This window comes from Primulina eburnea, chromosome 18 (genome assembly GCF_022965805.1).
Source record: "Primulina eburnea isolate SZY01 chromosome 18, ASM2296580v1, whole genome shotgun sequence".
Lineage (NCBI taxonomy): Eukaryota > Viridiplantae > Streptophyta > Magnoliopsida > Lamiales > Gesneriaceae > Primulina > Primulina eburnea.
The window spans coordinates 1,569,536-1,594,416 of NC_133118.1; the positions used below are offsets into that span (position 1 = coordinate 1,569,536).

A 24,881-nucleotide genomic window follows, 5' to 3' on the forward strand; every position below is an offset into this window, starting at 1 on the left:
GTTAGGGTTTGTTCAGATACTGCAGGTATGTTTGCCCTTCTACGCTCATTATATTTATTCTACTTAATTTTTCTTATGATTTGACAATTTATGTTGTAAGTTATTGCAGATTTGGGTCTGGTCTAGAATTACTCTTCTTTACCCTGATAGAGTGCAACAAGTATCTATGTCAGCAGAGCAGGTTGGAGATGTGCTTCAGGGTTTACCATTCCCATTTTCCCACCATACGGCGCACAGTACTAATCAGAAATATTTAACTTGTAATATAATATTATTTTGTTATGTATTTTTAATGACTATATTGTGTATTTTTTAAAATTGTTGGTGGATACGTGGATTCTCTTTGACACAGACGACCCATCATTCGGTCTGTATCATGAGAGATATGCTTGACAGGATGGTAGAATGACATGTAGACAAATTATTTAGTTCTTTAAATTTTTGAATGCTTTAAAAATATAATCTAAATGTTATGCTAGCAACTTAATAATCCTTTTTTATTTTATTTGCTACAGTTTCTATCGACCGTTTATGATATGGAGTTACTTGAGGTTGCTAGAAATCTTGATGGAAATAGAATACATCTATGTCGGTCGACATGTGCATTGATCAATTTTCATATAGTTGAGATGCATAGACCAGAGCGGTGTCTTCGACAATTTGGAATGCATCAAGATATTCCTCTACCTGCTACTAACTTCGATAATTTCCATAAATTGACGCGACAAGGACGGGAAAATTGTGATTGGTCGACGTATCACAAACATTTTGTAGATATGTGGAACGACAGATATAATTTTGTGATTAATGAGGATTATTTCATACCTGGTACCCGACATCACAATGGATTATATTGGTTGGTATCATCGCATTTCACATATATTTTTCTCTCCAACAGTAGTACCTTCTAACGTCATTGGCTATTATCGTGTAGATGCAAACTACCGACAATTTATCGTAAGACATTCAATTTATCTGCATATGTAAATATATACATATATTTTTTTTTGTAGTAAATATAGCTGACATAATATATGCATCTATCTCACAAACACGCCGAGATCATATGCAACCTCCACCGACGTGTACACAAAATGAGTGTGATCAACTTCAAATACTGCATACACTACTCCGCATGCGGTTTCAAGCTTTCCATCATATAAGTATGGTTACCACATTCTATTTGTATTTTAATTTGATGTTAACAACTTGTACATGATGTTGACTACCTGGTCTTGCTCATTCGCAACGGATGATGTTTTATCCCTTTGGTCAAATTTTATTACTCGATGTTCAATTGACTTTTTTGACCACATATCAAATTTAGAGTATACAGAATCAGTCCATGGTTGATTTTTTTCCATCACTTTACTTTTTGGTGTTCGGCGTTGAATGAAATAGTATACGAATAGCTGTAAGGCCAACTCTACTATTGCGGTTATTGGGAGACGTCGAACCTCTTTCAACACACTATTAATATACTCAGACATGTTCGTCGTCATTATCCCTCGTCTTCATCCACCATCATGAGCCAATGACCATTTTTCCTTTGGGATGTTTGACAAATAAGTGAAATTTGCAGCATTATTTGTTCTAATTGCTTCAATTGTGACATTAAATTTTCCTATTTGGTGTTGCATACCCAACATAAGTCTTTCAAATGAATGTTTTTGAACTTACTGTTAAAATTAGAGCAAACATGCTTCAAACAAAAACGATGAACACCACATGGAGACTTGAAGTCGGGGAGATTTTGCATTGCACTTGTTATAGCCGCATGTCTATCAGATATAAGGCACACACCTCTGAACCCTCTTGTAATATGTCGTGCAACATTACTTAAGAACAAATGAAAAGACTCATAATTTTCTTCATCAACAAGTGCAAATGCTAGAGACAAATCCTGGTTATTGGCATCCAAAATTACCGCTATGAGTAGTTTATGCTTATACTTGGTGTACATATTGGTACCGTATACACTGATTACGTTGCGACAATGTCGAAAACCATCTATACATAGTTTGAAGACCCAAAATACAAAGTTTAAAATTTTATGTAGATGGTCATACGGTCGAAGTTGCTTCCAATAGTTCTTGGATTGTACTTCGACAAAGCACTCATATATTTAGGAAACAAAGTTACAGAGCTTACACATCTGACATAGACGATCTCCACCGCGCATTTCAAACTCTGTCATGTCTTAACATATGATATATCATACTGATATTTTGTTTTAATACTTTCTTGCACATACTTGATCTCGTATGCAAGATCACAACGCACGATTCTAAAAAATGTATTGGCTCACATTTTGACGTCAAGGTTGTGGTGATCTATACCCACTTGGCTTGATATGCATGTGCGATCTTCGCCATATTTTGTGATCATGAAATAGCCTAATTTTTTTTCAATGATATTCGAAGTCCCCACCCACAATTGCCACCTTCAGACCAGTTCTTGCATTTGACCTTCCAAATTTTCGGAAAACTTTGGACAACGATATATTCGCGTATCAAAACTCAAACATAAAAATCCTTCACTAAAGCTATTAAATCATTTCTGCTCTTAAAAACCATTTTCACAGCGAGCTCTGGCCTATCAAGATTGTAAAAATTTGTTCGTGATGCAGAAGGAAGACCGAATTAATCTGGAATTTGTTCGTCATATACTTCACTGAAAAATTTGGGAATTTCACCTAAATGTTGCTCCGATGCATTAGGAAAGTTTTGTGTCAGTGTTGCTCCAGACATCAGAACACACAACGATGTGCCTTCATTTGCATCGTCAACATGGTCATCATATTCTCCGCAATTGATGTAGCATACAAATCATCATCGTTATTCATAACATGATGAGAACTGTCCCCAAATAAATCATCTTGCTCAGACACGTTTTCTATAATTGGGGCGAGAATATTTACAGCCCTAGTAGAACTATCGAAATTTCCACCATTTGTGGCATTTTCTTCATCACCCCACGAATTTAAATCCAATTTTCGTGTTATATTCGAACTCCATGCAACGTTAACTCCTGAGGGAACTGTGATATGATTATCCCAACCCCCTGGAGTAAAATCTCATTGTCGTGTTCTACTCATTCCATGCAGTCTTCTTCGGTGTGAGGCGTGATATAGTGCTCACAAGGACCAGTGTCGATCCCAGAATTTGTCCGAGTTGACTGTTCATCAACGTGATACATAGAAGGTCCTGCTTGATTAAACCTACTATTCCCAAACCTTGCATTATTACCGGCATGACTGCCTCAAATTCATAATCACTTACGTTCTGCAACATTGGCGATGAATCAACATAAAAGTACATGCAATACAGTGTGAGAAAATCAAACATAAATTGTAGACTATCATCATCTGTGATATATATACATGCTCTTCAATGTAACAAGATAATGAGCTATAAGAATATTTCGTTGAGAATATAATGTCATACAATCATAAAAAATTTAATTATGAGTTTATTACACATATATTAAAATATATATTTTATATTGAATTAAATTCCAAGAATCACTTCAAAAATTATTATTATTATTATTATTATTAAAATAAATATTATCAAATCAATTTAATTACAAAATATATTTAATAAAACATATGCTTGTATTTATAATAATAAAAATATATTATGACTTATATTAAAAATTAAGATTTTGAACTTGTGTAATTATAATTTCTAGAGATATTAATTTTTTATATTAATAATTTTAACAATTAAGAGTATCAATAAATTTATAAACAAAATAAAACATAATAAAAGGACAAAATTTTCTAATTTACGATACAAAGTGATATTTTTTAAAATTGTTTTCTATATAACCACATAATAAAATTTGACTTTAAAAATTAATTAAATTAAACTTTTAAGTAAGTTAATTCAAACTATATCATTAGATAAAAAATATGTTAATTAGAATTATCAATTTCTTACATTACTTTTCATTAACATAAACATAATTAGAATATTATAGATTATATTAAATTGGCCGAAATTATAGCGTAACTATACACTTTTTCATATTAAACATTTAATAAAAAAACTTAACAAATGTAATAAAATATTTTAATATTCCACTAATATTACGTACACTAATATTAACTCATTCTCATACTAAAATAATATAATTATATTTAAAATACTAACCTTGAAAAGTATTTTCAAAAATCACAAATTTATATTTTTTTTATTAGTATTCCTATTATTATTTTTATATCGTGATTAATAATAAAATTATAATATTTAACAAATTATACGTATTCATATGATGCAAGTCAACAAAATTATAATTATATTAATACAATATAAATAATACAATTAAAAAATAAAAAATTACTTAAATTACCTTTTCAAATGTGGTTGTACGAAATTTGTAATAAAATCAACTAAGGGCACCCGCATTGGTGGGTATTATAACACCCACCATCTCATCAAAATCGTGGGGTCCACATGTCACATATACATTACATTAACACATCTATTCTCCCACATTCATTTTAACATTCACACTCATTATTTATGGGTCCCGCTGTCCACTAAATCCATTAAATAACATTAAATAAGGAAAATTCATCACGTGTGCGGGGCCCGCGTTTAGCGACGGTTTATGAAAATCCGTCGCCACGTCGCTAATTATCGAATTTTTTTTAAAAAAAGCTGACACAGGGGCGTTCATACATATGAACGCCCCACACCCTCTCTCATGTGAGTGGGCGTTATATAACGCCCACTCACATTGGAGGGTGGGTGTTAAAGGGGTGTTATAACACCCCTTTAACACCCAATGCAGGTGCCCTAACAATGTTAATATCTGAAATAAATGACAAACATTATCAGAGATATTACACAAAACAAAATATTTTCAATATTGAAAGAAAAAACAAAGATACCTTACACGAAAAAAAAAGGCAAAGAACTATTGACACTGTGATAATTTAAAATTTTCTTGTAAAATTAATAAACACTTTCTCTACAAGTCTAAATTATATACCACAATATTAAAAAAAATTCAAAAAAATTATTTCCATACTAAGAGAAATTTATAATTATAATATTATCAACAAAATAAAAACATTACCTTTTAAGACCCGCTCAAATGAAATGGATGACAAAATCAACGACAATATTAATACCTAACAATATTAAAAATTATAATCATAAAATAAGATTACCAAAAAAATTATTTCAGCAATAATATAAATATAATAATTACCTATGAAATACCTAAAAAACGCAATCCTAGTTGATAACAAAATTTATAACACAGCGCCGGAAAAACAAAAAATGGAGAATGTTATGTGTCACAGATTCATTTGAATCCGAGAATCTTTTTTTAAAAAAATTTTGAATCCGGATGATGTTCTCCGGATTGTACTACTTTTATAAGACTCCCAAATTTACAATATTTTAATAAATAAATTTTTAATTTATAATATTTATAAAAAAAAATCCTGATTCCAATGCACAAAAAATTAGGCCAAAACAGGAAAATTTCAGAGCAGGAATCGAAACAAAATGTAGACCTAAATTAGAAAGCAGCTTGCAACACACATTAAACTACTTAACTACGAAGCATTCAAATGACAGCAGAAAGATCAGATTTGCTATGTTGATGATCTTTCTTTACAACCGTACATGACACAATGCTAAAGTTTTGAGGAAATTTTCAAAGAAAATTCTCAGTGGAAAAGGAAATGAGACAGAACATCTCTCTACTTCAGACATGAGAGACATCAAAATAAATTTGGCATGACTTTGCAGAAGATGTGTTTCGGAATCATTTGTCCGGACTTCGGATAGATATACATAGGTGAATTTCAAATTCATGATCGATCTAACTTCATATCTTGTATTAGTAAGTGCTATATGATGGATTCCAAACGGATTCATGATGGATGTCGTTTGATATCCTAAGTTAAAAATCTTTTCTAGAATCAAATATCTTCGTCTAAACAAAATACATCCATCCAAACACAAAATAAGATTATAACTTATTCGACAGATTTCTGTATAATAAAGACGATGAGGATGAAACTTCAGATACTAGGTTTGACCATAAATCTCGTAAGAAAAAAACTCGTATCTCCAAGCCACACCCAATAAATTTTTCTTGGTATGACACAAAAAGTGAAACAAATAAGACAAAATCCCGTGCTATTCATTTGAGCTGATGGGATGTAAGATCCTAAAACTCCTTCCACATTTTCAGGAAACAAAGGAAACATCCAAGAACAACCCAAAAGTCCCATTAAAAAAAAAACAATCTTTCCCCAACTTTACACAGTTCCTCCTTTTAAACCCTACAAATTTTCAAATAAATTTCAGAAACTCGGTCAAGATTCACACCATTTATTTAGTCCTCAGATAAAACATCACTAGATCTTTAACAAAAAATTCAGTAACCAATAATTTTAGCATATTTTAAACCTCAAGATTCAGCATCACAAAGCACACACAAAAAAACAAAGTCAAGAAATATCAAAAGAACCAGAAAAAAAAAACAACAGTTAACTTCATCGATCCAAGCAAGAATCGTGGTTCCAAGTCGACCTGCCGGGTCCAAACTCAACCGTGTTAAAATCCAACCCCATGTAAAGCTCACATAACTGCATTCAGAATTCGACAAAAAAAAACATGTATCACTAATAAAAAATTATGTTCCACTTACCGTAATCGAGACTGCACATAGAAGAATGACGCTCTCAAGAAATTTTAGTCGATTCGACAGAAATATTCATCGGAGAAAGGAAAGTTAAACATTTTTTACCTCAAAAGAATGAACAGGAGAGCGACAGAGAAAATTGAGAACCCCAAGCGTGAAATGTGATTTTCCGATAAGGTTGTGCTATCGACATACAGCATATTAAAGCCTGGATTGGGCTGAGCCCAATCTCTCACGGATAGTATTTCGTGACACGGATCTTTTAGTTTGGTCATTTATGAAAAAATATGACTTTTTACGCTAAGTGTATTATTTTTTATTATGAGTATCAGTAAGATTGACTCATTTTATAGATAAATATTCGTGAGACCATTTCATTAGAGATATATGATCAGGTAACAGCAGAAGATGGTCTGACTTCCATAAAATTAAAACGAAAATTGTGTCAAAGAGCAATACTGAATCGAAAGCTCGCGGCTGCTTAAGAGATACAATGTGCAATTGTTTCAAAGATCTATCTGTTCAGTTCTCAGGCTAGTAACCACTCTTGATCCGGTCAACCAATGAAGCAACCAAGAAAATCATCGCATTCGTGCTTCGATTTTCTACATTTTCTAGGATTAGAGCAAACACCAACTGATGGGTAAGATATCATTAGCAATATGTAAGAATTTCTTTTCTCATCTTAAAAAAAAAGGAAAAAAGACCATCACAAAATAAAATGAGTAAAAATTCTCTGCAGAATTCCTATGCATTCTCGAAGAGAATCCCGACAACTTGGACAAGGATGTGATGTTTAAGCTTCCCCCGAAATTATATAAACTCAAAATATCCAATGCAACAAGTGAACTTGTTAGATTACATTCTTGAAGGGAGACAAAAGAGGTCTCCAACAATACACATACGCGCATGCATAAATCAGCAGCTAGCATGGAGAGAATTCACAATGAACATATGTTATTTTTTCTCATCGATTCAATACTTTCACCAATAGTTGATCCGGAAGTCCCAAAGAAACCTAAAGTAGCACAGCTGCATACAGTTTCTTCTAGGAATAAAAGTACATCAGGTAATGAAACAACATTGCACAGCTCCTCTTTCACATCAAAATTACTACCAGCAAATTGAAACTTCATACTATGTCTTGAATGTAAAACTTCCTTAGCAGTTTGGGCAACTAACTCGTCTTCCTCTCTCAGAAAAAATAGCTTGAAATCATCAAAATCTTTTGCCAACTCCCCCAAATAGCTTCCAGTCCAATTATGAACAGGAAGATCAGTCATCACGAACAAATGAATTGGGAGAAGGCTCTTCTGTATTAATGAACCCAACACCTGCTTAACTCCTAAAAATGTAGCTTTCTGGTGATACTTGAATTGTCCATCCAGTAATCTAAGCTGTACACAAAAAAATGGAGCCTTAATCGTCGCATGAGCAAAATTCTTCCCAGCATTTAAGATCTCAGGCACAAATGGAAGATATTCTATCTTTTGAATCAACCACTGTATCCTCTGATCTTTCGTTGTTTTGTGGATGTCAATATGGGATTCAGAACCCTTGTATGGTGCTGTAAAAAGGCTACCAAACGCCAGAACAGTCGCCTGACCAGCAGCAGAACCAGGACCAAAGGCCTTATAGACATCTTTTCTTTTCCTCACGAATGAAATTTTCTTTTTCTTCCTAAGTTCATCATCAGCCTGAAACGAATCCAAAATCCCATCTTTGTGGTTGCTCTGGTAAGTCCATACTGTTGTTCGACAATCTTCTGGGGAAGCATATAAACATTTATTCATGTCGCTATAATATCCAGATAAAAACGATCCACATTGATGCAACTTGTCATTTAAAGATGAATGTGAACTCAAGTCCTCACTGCAAATCAAGTTGAAATTCACCTCACACCAGATAGATACAAAGACTCTGAAATCTATAAATGTCACAGTTGAAATGGATGTTACAGATGAAAGATCAATTACATCAGCCATGGATATATATCTGTGTTCACGAATGAGCTGAATACTATGATTCCACACTTGGAACCTCATCTCATTGGGGCTCAAGACCCTAAATTTAGGGCAACTACCAAGGGCAACAGCATGATGATCAAGAATAGGAGGAATGATCAATGTCCTATTCAAAATTGCAGCCATTAAAACAGCATTCTTGAACTCAGAGAGCTGATTGCTAAACCCACTGTGAGGAGCATAAAAGAGGAACTTTTCTCCGGAGGCAGTGAAGCTCGTGCATCGGGCATGGAAGATGGATTCAGAATTTTGGAAGACAGGTGTAGGAGTTGAAAATAAGACTTTGGAGAAAATGAAAAAAACCATGCAAAAGAGGAATATGGCGGATGTGAAGAGGAGAGGAGTTCTATAATTGCGATGATTCATGGATCTCTTTTTCCATTTGTTGGTGTTGGAGTAAAGAGATAAATCCATTTTCTATGCTTGGAAAACCGCTTTTAAAGCGGAGGGATCAATGACATTAATGCAAAGCTGCTCCATTTTGTCACTATATAAAGAATATATCCATTTTTCTCGGATGCTCGAGAAGATAAGAATGTGACTCTTCACTCTGCAGAAACTTTCCCTATCCCTGAGAAACACAGTTGAGAATTTAATTGATCAGATTGACTAATTCATGATGATAATATAACTTAGAAGTTAGAAGTACGATCAAGATATCCAGATTAAAAGGATTAAAACTTCATTCATTCAACAAGTAAATAAGCAACATTATCATCATGGATACAGAATATTTCATTTCATTTTCTGTCAAAACAATTACTCTTCGCACGCAACAATTCACCAGATTACAAGCAATCCCGAGCTCAAAATGGAAGTCAAACTGAGACACTCTAAATACTTGAACTAATACGAAGAACTTAAAAAAGAAAGCAACTGAGCAATAAAATGTCTCTCTTTACCACTTGGCTTAGCCTTTGTATTAACACCACTCTCACCTGGTTTCTTTCTTTTCATGTTAACTAATAGGTTCATATAAAAAATTGATGACTAAATTGCATTAGTCGAGATCCAATATCATCAACAAACATTTATGAATCACTCCAAACATAAGTGCGTATTACTATCATAAAAAAAGTTAAACACGAGCATACAACTTGATTTAATGTTCGATGAAAGACACCGAAAATGCCCAATTAGGAAACTCTATAGTATCCATGACAAATTGGCAATAACGCATCCACCAAGCTCAAGTAAGGAAAAAAGAGAGCACGTAAAATTCATAAATAAAAACCAGTCTTAGAGATCGACTCCAAGCAAGAGACTTTAGACCCAGCCACGCATCCATTTAGTTTGACTAAATCACACTAGCAACCATAAGCCCGAATTGCAATTGTAACAAGAATTGAATCGAGAAACCCTCACCAATCAAAGATAAAACACTCCTCAGACCAAAATTCCGACGACAGGCATACGTTAAATCTGCAGCACCTTTTACGAAGATTGCGAGGTACGGATACAAATTCGCCTGAATTCAATAATAATACAAAAACAATTAAATTTATAGTAACATAAAAGGTACAAGAATAATAAAATTACCGCCGGAAGAGGACGCTACCACCGATTCCGTCGCCGCCGGCTACGTTGCTGATAATTGGGATCAATTTAAAGATCAGGTGGACCTTTCGCACGAAACAAATGGGCCTCATTGGATGGATAATCGGGATCCTTGTTTCAGTTCAATATTAATAGTAATGTTTAGCCCAAAATTTGGAATCCATTGGGCCCGTTTACGAGCCCAAGTTTTTACATTTTTAAGAAACTCCAAATTTTGTAATGACTTTAATTAGGATATGTTTTAAGAATCTCGATATAAAGATTTTATATAATCTTATCTATACATTTAAATTTGGACATTTTATGAAAACATAGAAAAATTTTATATGTAAACACGCATCACGTGCAAATGACGACGATTCTTTAATATACTGATCTTATTATCTAAAGGAAAAGCTAACAATATTAATGAACTATATGGTCAAGACAAAAATTTACATGATACGATCTCACGGGTCGTATCTTGTGATACAGATCTCTTATTTAGGTTATCTATGAACGAGTATTAATTTTTATTGTGAATATCGGTATGATTGACTCGTCTCACAGATAAAGATTCGTGAGATCGTCTCATAAGAGATCTAGTCTATTGTCAGGTAACAGCAGAAGATGGACTGACTTCCATCAACAACACTAAACTTAAAACACAAGTTTTTGGGAGCAGAACAAAAATCTATGAATTATGACAAAATAATAGTACATAAAAAAAGACCAAATATATGGCACATTCTGTACATCGACGACGAAAAATCGTGCAAAACAGAGGAACACAGCTCCTCCACGGCAGAAACAAGCCGAAAAACGAGCACCATAAAGCGACATTTTCATGCATAATCGAAAAACTTCGGCCAAATATGAAAAAGGTTTCTCCTAATCAGACCATTCTGTGCCTCAGACCATGTTCACTCTATCCATCACATCCAATGCCTTGCTTCGGTCAAGCTCGAAGTTTATGATAGGTAGGGAAGATGGTCGTTTTACAGGGAAAGGATCCTTCTCATTTTCACATGCTGGCGAATGGCTGCTACTCTTAGTTAGCCGATTTTGCTTGCATAACCTCATCTTTGAATTGTCGAATTCTTGACTCTTGCTTATTCCGGGCGTCAGTTTCCTTTTACTTACATCACGAAGCATTTCTTGATCTTCGAACTGTTAATGACGAGTTCGACTTGTGCGTTAACTGGATTATTTTCTGATTTGGGGACCTGATTGGTGATTTTATCGGGGATCTGACCCCATTCGCAGCCCTCGATTGGGTGGTCAGATGATGAAGCCACACCACCAGATCAAGAATGTAAGCTTCGGTTTTCTCCTTATCCGCATGATGCAGCGTTTCAATACGAAGTAGATCAGTCTGGCCAGTAGGTTTACTGTTCATTTCAGACCTAAGCAGAGCGAAGAATTCGATAAAAAGGAACAAAAAGAGGGTTGCTAAGATAAAAAAAGACAAGAGAATTAAACTCACCCGGTATTCGCCCATTCTCCAACCCAGCCAAAGCCATGGTGTGCCCTGTTAAAAAAATGCAGCATCAAAAAGATGTGCATAAGTACCCAGGAAGGGAAATTAGAATAGAAAACAGATGGATAACATTCATACAAGAAATCATATGGAAGAGAAGGAACAAGAACAGGGATGGAACCAGTAAAGGTAGAACCATAGAAGACAAGTTTTCATGTCCTGTTTACTTAAAAATGTCAACTTCAGTCCACCTCACTCAAATTGTTCATTTCACCTAGGTGTCGTTAGAAATCAAAGAACGTACTCTGAGATCACAGTCGATATTATTAAATCTATGTTGTATGTTTGATATGATTACTGCAATTTAGTTATAGAAATATTTCCTAAATAATCATCCAAGATATTTTCGCACATGTGAGAATAGAGATATAGCTCCTCATTGGGCATTGTGTCGTGAATGTAGACTTTGATGATCCAGCCACATAAATCATGTAGTGTGTTGCATTCTCCATTCACTATATTTCTACTATTTTAAACTCGCATTCTCCATTCACTATATTTCTACTATTTTAAACTCGTCGATTATTTAGAAAAGGTAAGGAGGAACTGATTACAAAAGCAGCAGTTTACTTTGTTGTATTGGTGGCCATGGGGACAAGCCACTGCAAAGTTTTCTCCATTTCTGCTTTGATCTGTGGTACTGCCAACTGCAGAACATCAAGAAGCAGAATGCGTAATTTCTATGCAGATGAATAAAGATCAACGAAACAGTTTACAGGCAATAAACAAAAAACAAGTAGCTGGGAAAAAATTGGTTCATTAGAATGATGAAAGTACCTCTTCCTCGAGATGAAACGATTGTAATCTGGGGCGCAGAGCTGATTTTATACTGGGAGGGAGTCCTTGGTATAAAGCATCTCTTGTACTTGATGGCCCCGAACCTGACCTTGTCACCTGATTAGCATTGGAAACATTATCATCATCCCTTACATCCTCGAAGGAAAACCAAACAAATGCTGGATAAAAATTATTGGTAGTTTGTTATTTAAGTCCATCGCTTCTTGTTGTAAATTCTGCAATCAACTCATAAATATATAAAATCTAATGAATTCACAAAGAAATGTGACAACTCACAAGAGTATCTATCTGTGTGATTATATTTGCATAATGCAGAGAAAGTCCAGCGGATCCCAACTTCTGATGGCTGTTTTTCGCTGGCTTATCTCCATCTACAACAATTAACTCCTGATAAATATGGTGTGTTATGAATAGTTCTACCTGGACATAAAATGAACCATGATAACTGGACCATGGATTTTTTAGGAACACACTCAAGTGTAAAAATAAGACCTCAATGTACAATTGCATCATTATACGAAGATATTTGATCATTAAAATGACTAGAAAATCATTTTGCCAACAAAGAATAAGAGCAACAGCATCTCTTGTTTTTAACATGTTACTTCATTTACAAAGGATCGGGAAACATTCCCATTCTGGTCACTAAGTGAACAAGTTATATACCAAACTCTTTACGTCTAGGAAGGGCTCTGAAGTAATTGATAGAAGATTCCATTCTTCGATTCCATAATGTTAAAAATAATCACTTATGGATTAAAAATTCTTATATCAGAAGAGATATTTTATCACCAACCATCATTAGAGAACTTGAAATAATCAATTTTGAGGTCACTTTAAAATCATTGGCATTCCTTATCCTCAAACTTTATTAAATGAGCCCTCTCAAAACCACTGACCATTTTAAACTTGTTGAGAACATAATCAAATTCACATGTGAACATTTTGAAACAGACAAATAAAGATCATCAAAATTTACACGTATACTACGAAACAAATACACAATCAAGAGTAAATCCTTTCTCCCATTTAGCACAAATATAGGTAGGATCTACAAAATTGCTGACAATTAAGGGTTGCAAAGATGCTGAAGTTTCTGAACACATTACCATAGCTACCAAACGCAGAATGGATCTCCAAATGGAGAAAATGAACAATGTCAGCAAGCTTCTCCATTACCTAAAAATAATAGTAAAATATGCATGTCATTAGCTGTATAGATTTTTTTACCAGACTTAGTAAGTTAACAGTTGTTTTCTGGTTAGAAAGCCAGTAGACATTGAACACCCAGAAGAAAGCTAAAATTACTAAGGCGATACCTCCTCCAAGATTTTAGACCACAGTGACTTCTTCTTCAAACTTTTTACATGTTTCTCTTGACTTTTCAACTCTGCTCTTAAAATTGCAAGGCTCTCACCTTCAGTGCAGCAAAAACGGATATTAAAACATGGTACGAAAAAATGACACAAGTGAAAAACAATGTAAACTTAATATAAGAATCAAGAAATAGATATTCATAGCAGACTCCATTAGAAATGTATACTAACACAACATAAAGCATCGGAAAAGATTCATTTTAGAATTTAAAAAAATACGCGTGGAAAACTTTGTGCCACTAGGACCAAACATTCAGAAGCCAAGACTTTTCTCCACATGCAAATATCTCTATAGAACATTTCACATCAGTCACTTCGCAGAAGAAAGATATAACCTAGCGATGCAGTGTTCATAAATGTTATAGAAGCTTATTAACTACATAAAAAAAGTGTGAATTTCATATATTGGAAAATATGATTGCTAAAAATAATCCAGATAAAAAATTACAACTTGTAAAAATTTTAGCAAGAAGGAAAAATCTGATCTTGCATGTGAGCTAGCCAAAACTATTAGTAGCCCAGGACAGTGTTAAAGTAGCCAATCTTCAGCTTGCGAACAAAAATAAAGAGAAACTTCAAGAACTAAAGGATCCATCGACACTTGGAATACTGGGATATTGTGGGATTATAAAGAGATGAAAGATGAAAGATGGGGACGTGACCCTTATTATTGATCATATTAATCTCTTTAAATCAACAGCATGTCAAGTCAAGTGAAAGTAACTGTATTCCTAAAAGTTAACAGTGTCCTAACGTTTCATAAATTTTAGAGCATAATACAGAAAATAACTCCTCAAATTCCACCCTGACTCAACTTATTCAAGCACCATTTAGCGGCTAAACTGTGGTGATTCCAAAAGGTATAATTAAACATTATACTAAATGAACAGTCAAATCAATATGACAATAATTACCTCTCTGTCCAGTATTAGAGTTCTCCTCTTCTTGAGCCTTGCGCCGACAGTCTTGTTCAAATCGGTCCAGTGCATGCAATTCGTGGTATAGTTCCTGAAACCTAAAAATATTAAGCATACTCTCCGAAAGTAAAAATACACAGCAAAATAGTTGGCACTGAACCTATTCTTGTTCATCATTCAGTAACAAGAACTGAGCTTTAAATTCAAGAGTGAACTGCTGTCGGACTTGACATGAATGTGAATCCAAAAACAGAAAACTAACGATACACATGCATCCGACATAATATGAGCCAACTGATTCCTATCTAAGTCAAGGTTAGGGCATTGCATATTATCAGTATTCTTGAGGGCATTTTTAATAACATCATTAAAGAACTTCAAACAGTTAGTTTTCAATAATTAGCCATCCCATATACTGATAGATGGAATTTCCATAAAGAAAATGTGCATTTGAAACGATAAGATTAACATGGAACTAAAGTGGTAAAAAAAATAAATATTCGAAGCGATGAGATGAAAATTGTAACAAGTTGGCAACAATGAGAAAACTTACAGCAGTGTACTGAACCATAGTCATCAATTGCTGAATCTCATTTTCTGCTTCTTCTTTCAATTGGTTTAGAGGCGTGAGTTCCTGTCACCAACCTAATATCAAAAAACAGAATTAAGCATCATGTTGGAAATTAGATTGATGGATCAACAAGAAAGTAATTAAGCAACTAAAGAAATGCAATTTGAAATTACTTCTCAAAGTAGCGGTCCAAGTTGTGCCACTGGGGATCCTTACATCGATTTCCGAAACGAACAACCTCTCCAGAAAAGACTTTTAATTCATCTCTGAGATATTTGTGCACTCAAATAAGCCACAACACCCCAAAAAAAAAGAAAGAAAGAAGAAAGCAAGAAATTCATATTGTGCAGATGCTTAATGGGAATTTATAACATATATAACCATTTATAACATGATACCTCTTGTCATATGCCGCAATTCTAAGGAGCTCATCCACATCTTTTGCAATTAAGTTATTCACACCTTCAGATCGGAGAACCACTTCTTTCAAATGGTTAATATTCTCCTTCGAAAGGGAATGCATTAAATTAGCACCTTTGACTATGGTGTTCGCTACTTCAAAAGCCAGAATAGAAATTTTAATTCCTTTTGTTCCCATCCCAGCTGCAAAACCACCACTAAGGTTCAAGTTCGTCATGCTACTACCAAGTGTATCCAACACATCTACTGCTTTTCCAAGCCCAGCAGTACCTGCTCTGCCCAAAAGCGAACTAACTTCTGAGACCTGGTAAAATTAAAAAGAATACATGTATTATCATATCCAACAGAAACAAGAAAATACTACATTCAACTGCCAGATGAACCAATTGGACGAGAATCACAAGGAGCCATTTTATTCAACAAGAAAAAGGCTTACACTTTCAAAAGGTTTTCCTATTTCTTTAATTAATAATGTTCGAGTCAATAGTATTAGACAATATGAGAAAAAATGACATTTGTATAAGACAACATTAACTTCTGAATGCGGTGGATGTTTATTATAAATGCCTTTAATCAGATCAATGTAAAGCCATAAGTTTTGGGTTTCATTTATGTTTCCATGCATTTAGCCACTGAAAAAGAATTCATATGTATGCAATTTGACAATGAATTTTAAATGCCTCAGCCATTTCAAATAGCTCGAGGTTTAGATGAGGTGATGATTCGACAAAATATCTGGGATGCCAGTTCGCTTATCAATTATTCTACATGGGAAGTACAAAAACAATCCAAATCATTATTTTCCACCAACAGATCCCAAAACTTTATCGTTTAGTAGGCCATCAATTAACTCATTGTTTGCAACTCTACCTTACTTCTTCATAGCAAATTGTCTTAAAACTGCTCTGATCGCACTGAAAAATAAGTTTTCTTTATAAAATCTACTGATTAGACTTGTGGATGGAACTTCATGCACTGAACATGTTCAAGCCTGACGATTTCAATTCTCTCCACTGTGACCTCTATTGCTCTCTCTCACCATTTAAAATTGATCTGGACAAGCTTTTGGAAAGCAATTCTAGATTTTAGCTTTCAAGAGAAAGAAGAATTCCGAGTAATTTGTCTTCCATACTCTCTACATGACTGTTCAATCAATTAGAAGTGATAGATTGAATTTATCTATGACAGCAGCACTGAGACATTATGTTGGGCAAAAGCTATTCTTGGTCTTACAGCAAGAATAATCTTTGCTTGCACTGGCAGTTTTTTTACCTTTAACACCAAAAAATCTACATTCGTGTAAATCAGATAATCCAATATAATTTGGCAAGATCCAAAACCAGAATAACAGGCACATAAAACAAAACAATACAAAATAATACTCATAGAGTACAAACCTTTCCAATTGCTACTTGCTTGGACTTTGTTGATCTAGATTTATGTGACAACGCCCTGGATAAACGAGGGATCCCATCATTAATATCATCGATATTTGTTCCATGACAGAGAGGCCCCACCTCTGGGAATGAAAAGGGTTCTCTCAATGGACTTTTCTCTTACTTCCATATCTTCTGCAACATTATTATCTCGGATATCCAATCCATGAGACTGATAAACTATTCCAGAGCCATAAGAAAAGTGGCCGTTAACATGTGGAATTGCACCAGCCAATGCACTGTCCTCGGTGGACCTTCTTGAGCAAATCCCACCCATTGCATACGTAATTATCACAACATTATATCCATCCGCACGATCATCCAAACAATCAGAATTCAAAGGCAGCAAGATACTCGTTCAAAAGTAATACCAGTACCAGAGCCAGTAATTCAAGGAGATACTGAATTTAGCCCTATCCATTCACCTACTTCAAGTCTTAATTTCACCATCGGGGAAGTTAACCAGAGTTACGACCATTACAATAGGATCCGGCAAGTTCAAGCTGCAAATCAAGAAATGAGGACCGATCGAATAAACTTCACATCAGAACTAATATCGAAAAGAAGAAAAAGAACGTTTTACAGTAAATGCGAGTCAAACTCGTAATACCTATCAGCATATGGCAAAGCCAAAATCAAAAAGTGGCCTAAAATCACAGGTAAAGTCCACAATACCAGTCAAAAAAACCCAAATCAAGCGACAATCCCCAAGATAAGGTAATAAAAACCCAAACTTTAGTTCAACAAATCGAACCTCAAACAGCACGCAAGAGAAACTAACAGCCTAGAAACCAAAGTTTTCCCACTAACGAATATTTATGCACACAAAAGTTCCAAATGCATTCCAAGTCCGCAAGAGGAGGGGTTCTTACTCAGTAAATATATCAATGAAACACAAAGAAAGATAAAGATGACGCCTCGGATCTAATAGGGAAAAAGAAAGATTCTTGTCTGCGTCTCTTTCTATTCAACAAGAATTCTTGTACTTGTACATACAGAAGATTCAGGAAAAGAGAAAAAGATAATCACAATACAATGATGATGATGATGGGAAACGAAAAGGGTTCGTAGATCAGCAGTCTATGATATAATATATATATATATATATAAGGCTTGTATCTATATCTATGCATACTTTAGGAGCAGAAATGAGCTAGACGAGGTTGGGGCCTTGACCCAATTCAAACCCATCAAGGGCCTCTCAAGTAAATCAAGAATCAAGAAAATTAAAAAATGAGTAGATTTGCTTCATAGGGGCTCTCACTTTTTCCCCATAGAATCGAATTCACAGTGCCAAATCAAATGCATCATAACTCAAGTAGGTTAGAAATTATAGAAGCCACCAACTTTCTCTTTTTGTAATAGCAAAAATTTATTTCAGAGTTTCTTTTTTCCCTTGTTTTTTCACTTTTACAATTTCATTTTCGGTTCAAGTCAACCGCAAGAAGGGTAAAATATCTTCATGTAATTAAATATGATGAGAAGCACCCAAGTCAAGTATGTCATGCGTGATCACCATTCCATAATCGTCACGCGACCTTTGACTATGATTTTCGAGAACACCATACAAAAATTTGGTTCAAAAACTAAAATAACGTAAGAATTTGAAATCTTTTAGCATGTTTTATTCTGAGTAAAACAGACATTGAAATATACAATACGTGAATCATTGAGAAATCACTAAAATCATACATTTAGAAAAAAACCTAATAAATTGTTAAATTTAAAATATAATTGACAACTCTTTCAACTTATCGTATCATCTTTTGAAAGTTGCCCAACATGGTAAATTTTTTTTTCTTCGGTAAAAGAATCGTTTGACTATTCGGTTTTCTGTCCAAATATATAATAATATTGAACTTCTAAAAAATCAAAGCAAAGGGTATGTATGGTCTTGTTATTTTACTTGCCTTGGACGCTTTATATCATTTTGATGATAACGAATAAAAGTTTCGTCCCATCTAACCTTGGTCTCTATAATATATTTTAATACACTTGGATAGATCATTTTTTAAACCAAAAAAAAAAAAAAATTGCCCGATTATTTTAAAAAAAATTGATCCACTCTAATTTTACTATAATCATAATTGAAAAATAATTTTGACATCATTTCCTTTCAATTTATTGTATCATTAATCATCTCATCCAATAGTCGAGTTGTGTCGCCCAATGAGTAGGTCTCATGTGAGACCGTCTCGTGGATCTCAATCTGTGAGACGGATCAACCCTACCCATATTCATAATAAAAAATAATACTCTTAGCATAAAGAGTAATACTTTTTCATGGGTTACCCAAATAAAGATCTGTCTCACAAAATACGACCCGTGAGACCGTCTCACACAAGTTTTTGTCATTGTTTATAATCCTGCTTAAATGAGATGATGCACAAAGGTAATATATATGATACATCTCACCTTGCTAAAATTACCCATGATGTCATACTATATTTCAATGCAATAACCACTAAATGGAATGTACATGGCTCCATTACATCACCCTTACTGTGACATGAAAATAATTCCCAGTAAATAAGAAACCACATAGTTCAAAGCTTCGGGACCTTCTCTTACAGCAAGGTCGAGAAGTTAGTACATTAACAATGAAACGTTCGTTAACAAGACAACGAAGCTTGCCTGGTCTTTATAGAAACTAGAGATCCTTTGATAACCAGAATGACTATTATTTAACGGTTTGTAATGACATACACGATATGTAGCAAAGAATACTACACCCAAAAGAAAGAGAAGAAATAGACCAGTTTATTTTCAGTTAACAGAAGGCTGGGAGTTTAACGGACAGTAATGGAAGTGGAGTCCTCAAGACAGTGTACGAGGATGATTTGAACTTCGGAGCATGAAGCTGTTAAACTTAAAACTTCATCGTGCACGACTTTGAGAATTGTTATCTGAAAGCATTTTTTCTAGTGCATCAACAATGACATCATAGCAGAAGAGATACTGCTCCTGCAAATTTAGCAGCCATTTGTAAGCAGAATATGTTATGAATTCACATTAGACTAAGAGATTGCTAGTGTAATCATAATCTTAACAGGGACTCTTATGCAGTAATTTTATCAACATCTCGACCTATAGCAACCCTCAGTACCTAGCTGAAAATCAGAGGACTTGAATTTGCATCCACTTTCGTTGTTAGAAGAGGTAACATTCGAAGTCCCAAATTAGAACGCTAAAAACAGCCTCTTACTTATACTTTATGAGTGGACCTGATACTTGATAGTGATACACTCATACATTACGTCAAAATTTAACAAAGACAGACCAATTTATATAAATGAATTTTGCGTGAATTAAAGATCTCGCACTGGGGGTGTGGTTTTGGGGAAGGAGTTTTGGTAAAATAATTTGGAAGAATTATTCGAAAACGCTAAAAGTGTCAATTTGAAATAGCTATAAGTGCCAAATCATGTCAGAAACAATTTTGATAAAATTGATCTAAAATTTTATAATAGAAAATTTTAAATTATCATGATAAAATACATGGATGGGGTATTTTTTGAAACTGATGAAAATTAGGAACACTAAGAGGAAATTATGGCCATGGACTCATTGTGTGCTTTGGTTTTAGAAATAGCCCTCTCCATATATTAAAATATACATAGAAGAAGGATCTATTGAAAAAAAAAAACACATACAGTAGGGCGTCCTATAAAATTCTCTCACACTAACAATAATGCTGGGAGACATAGGTGGGATTGGTTCGGGAAAAGGAGATAAAAATGAAAGATATATGTTTTCATTTTAGGAGACAGGAAATTGGTTTGGAAAATGATGACAAACATTAATTTGATTTCATCCAAATTCGTCACTCATCCATTATCTGAGCTTATGGTAACTCTGAAATATTGCAAAATTATTGGGTAAAAGAAGCAACTTATTTCAATTATGCTGACTGCGTTGAATACAAAATTTTTATAGGTTTATTTACAGGGTTAGAGGGGAAAATAATATAGGGAGTGTACCCATAAATGGTCAAAAGGTTGTTTGAATTGATGAGATAGACAATTTATTTTAGACTTCTTACTAATACTTTAAATGGCGAGTATGATGAAGTATTAAGAAAATTTTACCAGTGTCTGAACCATTCCTATTCGCTGCGACCTAAAAGTGGTTATGGTGTTCACAAGATCCAAAGCAGTCATGTCTCCAGCAAGAACTCTTTGGATGGTATTGTGAATTGCACAATAAGTACCTGTTCTACCAATACCTGCACTGCAAAAAGGAATATGTGTCAGACAAAATAATTTGTAAAGGTCGCATTTTAAATGCCACAGCTGAAGGCAGACCTGCAGTGCACGACAATTGGCCCAAGATCAGGAGGAACAGTATATATTCTATTGAAGATTTCACGAACAGCAAAAGTGTCCTTCGGAACTCCATGATCGGGCCATTCAGGATACTGAATGTGCAAAACAGACAACGGAGGCTCCTCTGACTGAAATAGTAAGAAGAAACACTTATAAAATGCTTCATTTCAAACGAGAGCAAACTTGTTTTATTGGGAGGGGGGCAAGGGCTAGTCTTAATTTTGGTACAGAACATAAATATATAGGATGATCAGTGATGAAGGCTGATGGGGACAGGATTCCATCGTATATTTACTGAAAGGTATAATGTCGGAGCAAACCAAGTCACACGAAATTAAACTCTCAAACATTTCCCCACCTATTTTCTTACTGTGGAAAATGTTTCAAGGTCATTACCAAAACAGTAGAAAAAATGTCAGTGAGGTTGGAGGTCCAATTATGATGTAACAATTGTAAGTGGTGATTTCTCTATCTTTATTTCCAAATCTCACACCTGGGTGGCTCAAACCCGTGATCATACCAACTCTTCACTTGAGCTAGCCGATTGACTACCAAAAGTGATGGTTAACGGATGATTACACCATTATGAAACTACAACTTCGGTAACCTTGACAGATGGGCATTCTGGATTTTTCGACTCAACACTTTTAAAATTTGTATTATGTGGTCTCTGGTTAACATATCACCACTTGTATTGCAATATTTTTATAAATGTTGATCACATCAACGCTAATGGGACTTTGACCTCTTTGTAGGACACCTCTAAGCATCGCACGATCAATGAAGCATCGGTCGTTTGCATCCACTTGGTGACGATGCATATATTTCCAAATTCTTTAGGCCCATTTTCCGCTTGGAAATAATCACCACATTTCACTGTCTGCATGAGTATTACTAAACAATGAGGAATGGCACAGAAAATTTATCAAGGAGGCTACGTGAAGCAAATAAGCATTTGTGTTGATAATCAGTAGGAAAAAATGCCCCTAAAATGACACGATGCTTACAAAAAAAAAAAATTTGAACATCAATTAGAAAAAATCATTGGACAACTATAAACTTTTGTGGACGCTTAAAGAAGAATCTAAAACCTCAAGTGGATGTCAAACGAACCAACATAACAATGTGCTTCACCCAAGAAAGACATGGATTTTTCTAAAATTCCACCTGACAGGCGGAAACAGCTTCGAATGTTAAAGTGGTCCATGCGGAGAATAAGAAAAATAATGCAACATGATCAATAATAATAACAATATAGGAAAAATCATTTGCGATGGAAACTATAGGGTCTAATCTTAGGTTATGATGATCAGAAAGATTGGATTGTTCACCTGGTAATTGTCAACCAACCGGGTGAGCATAAGTATTACAGGACATCGGTATTGTATTATCATTTCCCAGAAGTCTTCATAGGTGTGCGGCAGTGGACCTTGAGTCGCAATAAACCCAGAAACACTTTCAGAAGTCTGCAATTAAAAAGAATCAATCACAAATGTATACAACTAGATACCCAAGCACTCCCATAAGAGTATGCCACTAAATTGCATGTCAAATTCCAGAAAAGTACCCGGACAAAACTGGCGTTGATATATCCCCTTGCAGATGGTCTGTAATGTTTACGTTGCTTCAAAATGACCCGATTATCGTCAACTGCAGCAAAGAATTTCAGGAATTAAAATACCACAAAGGCGAATAGAGAACTTAAGAAACTTAAAATATCGTAGATCAGCATACACGGCAATACATCAGTGTATCGGTTCTTGCTGTGATTTGTGCCGTCCAGAGCCACAGTGCATCTATTCCTCATATCCAATGCTCTCATCCTATTTGCCTGCAGTCAAACCACCGTTCTACATCTTAGAATTAAGCAAAATAACTCGATAAGATACATCAAAAATTTCATTGTCCATGTCATAGTAGAAGGAAATGTTCAAAGAAACACAAAAAACAAAACTGATGGGATTTCCTATGGCAAGAGGTTGTCCCGAAGTGTTTCATTATATGATTTCGGAATCTCTGTCGCAGCACAAAGTCTAGTTCTGAATTGAGTTTCTTCCAGAACAGAACGCGACCAAAGGAACAACTTAAGTTCGCTCAGTTCAGGAATCATGCTGGGATACACTCATTTCTTTCGTCGACTCTCTAACTACTGAATTATCCTTTTGTTCCCCATTTAACTACTTCTTACTTCCTTCTCCTTTTTTGAATTATGGTCAAGGCATATCCAAAAATTTGCTTGAAACTCATATTACATAGATCATTAAACGTTAAATTTGAGAGCTCTGAGGCCTCCACCGCTGGTATTCTCGCGCCCATCACACTATCGTATATTATCATAATTAGTGATCATTAAGCTTCAAATGAATTTAAAAATAAGCGGAATTAACGAACTTCCCAAGCATATCAAACTTCAATCTCGTTCTTTCCAATAAAAAGCAAGTGTGATCTTAAGTAACAGAAATTTGAGTACTCAATACTAGCTCAACATCGAGCTCATTAAACCATCCAAATACCATACGATAGATAACTCAAATTCAAGGAAGAAACCATATCCTTAAAGAATGAGAACGAGTAATTTATCTACCTGCAGGATTTGGAACTCCTGACGAATCGATTGGGGAGAGTTGAATTTCTTGGCGCTGAAGCATTGAAGTGCTTCAGAGCAGTAGCGGATCTGGTCGCTGGTGAGGCGGGGTCCCGGCATCGTCAAATCCGGAGAAAAATCGAAGGATTTGGCCGCTGCAGAAGGTAACGTCGCGGTACCAGAGACAGTTGTCTTGGATGAGAGGTCCTTTCCGGCAGTGGTCATCACCGATCTCCTTCCACGACGGCACTTCGTGGCGGCGTTACCCGTGGATTGCTCCGAGGATTTGGAATCCACTGTTTTTCGGATCCTCCGTTTCCAGTTTTTCGGGTCCCCGATCGTCACTCTCTCTCTCTCGGTAAAGTAGACCCTACCCCTGCGGGCACTGCCCGCAGGGTAGATCTAACGGCTCGGATTTTTCCGAGCCAATTTTTTTTTTTTTTTAATACATGGTGGTGGGCCCGGATCACTCATGTGGAGTGATCCGGGCCGTTCCCTTCCCGTGCAGGCACTGCCTACACGGGCAGGGTGAAATAATCCCTCTCTCTCCTTGTCCTACCTTTTTTATTATTCATTACCTCGTACGTATTTATTAAAACAACTTATTTGTTTATTTTATTTTTTTATTATTAATTAAAAAGGCACATTTAATTAAATTAATTATATTTCTGTCTTATAATCT

The 24,881-nt window shown here is 34.9% G+C and overlaps 4 protein-coding genes across 7 annotated transcripts in view; all 4 read right to left on the bottom strand.

Moving 5' to 3' along the window:
• Positions 1 to 6,902, bottom strand: part of LOC140819432 (uncharacterized) — a gene marked incomplete at its 3' end in the record, with an annotated part of 61,182 nt that extends 54,280 nt beyond the window's left edge. The window contains exons 1-3 of the mRNA XM_073179519.1: positions 6,778 to 6,902; positions 6,523 to 6,616; positions 5,089 to 5,143 (exon numbers count right to left, since the gene is read on the bottom strand). Coding sequence (XP_073035620.1) covers positions 5,089 to 5,143; positions 6,523 to 6,616; positions 6,778 to 6,872 — 244 coding nt within the window. The remainder of the gene's footprint in view (positions 1 to 5,088; positions 5,144 to 6,522; positions 6,617 to 6,777) is intronic.
• A 563-nt stretch (positions 6,903 to 7,465) lies between these two features.
• LOC140819645 (O-fucosyltransferase 30) lies at positions 7,466 to 10,360 on the bottom strand. Of its 2 annotated transcripts, XM_073179812.1 has the most exons (3): positions 10,236 to 10,360; positions 10,062 to 10,164; positions 7,466 to 9,267 (listed from the first exon to the last, which is right to left on the bottom strand). In XM_073179812.1, exon 3 carries the CDS (start codon positions 9,108 to 9,110, stop codon positions 7,614 to 7,616), a length of 1,497 nt encoding a protein of 498 aa, XP_073035913.1. In that variant the 5' UTR covers positions 9,111 to 9,267; positions 10,062 to 10,164; positions 10,236 to 10,360; the 3' UTR covers positions 7,466 to 7,613. The 2 variants fall into 2 exon arrangements, with proteins under 2 accessions (XP_073035913.1, XP_073035914.1); XM_073179813.1 differs by lacking the exon at positions 10,062 to 10,164 and having other exon boundaries at positions 10,236 to 10,312.
• A 486-nt stretch (positions 10,361 to 10,846) lies between these two features.
• LOC140819344 (protein PSK SIMULATOR 1-like) lies at positions 10,847 to 18,391 on the bottom strand. The gene is given in 15 exon segments (XM_073179386.1): positions 10,847 to 11,399; positions 11,401 to 11,638; positions 11,719 to 11,763; positions 12,343 to 12,419; positions 12,550 to 12,666; positions 12,847 to 12,941; positions 13,680 to 13,749; positions 13,890 to 13,987; positions 14,861 to 14,954; positions 15,417 to 15,497; positions 15,595 to 15,700; positions 15,833 to 16,158; positions 17,252 to 17,404; positions 17,406 to 17,793; positions 18,163 to 18,391. Coding segments are annotated over 14 exon segments (1,917 nt in total). The 5' UTR covers positions 17,568 to 17,793; positions 18,163 to 18,391; the 3' UTR covers positions 10,847 to 11,144.
• A 1,398-nt stretch (positions 18,392 to 19,789) lies between these two features.
• LOC140819547 (protein-tyrosine-phosphatase PTP1-like) lies at positions 19,790 to 24,579 on the bottom strand. Of its 3 annotated transcripts, none has more exons than XM_073179682.1 (8): positions 24,200 to 24,578; positions 23,350 to 23,446; positions 23,183 to 23,265; positions 22,947 to 23,081; positions 22,361 to 22,495; positions 21,595 to 21,743; positions 21,379 to 21,520; positions 19,790 to 20,254 (listed from the first exon to the last, which is right to left on the bottom strand). In XM_073179682.1, the coding sequence occupies exons 1-8, from the start codon at positions 24,422 to 24,424 to the stop codon at positions 20,168 to 20,170; spliced, it is 1,053 nt and encodes a 350-aa protein (XP_073035783.1). In that variant the 5' UTR covers positions 24,425 to 24,578; the 3' UTR covers positions 19,790 to 20,167. The 3 variants fall into 3 exon arrangements, 2 of the variants coding, with proteins under 2 accessions (XP_073035783.1, XP_073035784.1); XR_012115234.1 differs by having other exon boundaries at positions 20,160 to 20,254; positions 21,379 to 21,515; XM_073179683.1 differs by lacking the exon at positions 22,361 to 22,495 and having other exon boundaries at positions 24,200 to 24,579.
• Positions 24,580 to 24,881: the final 302 nt, after the last annotated feature.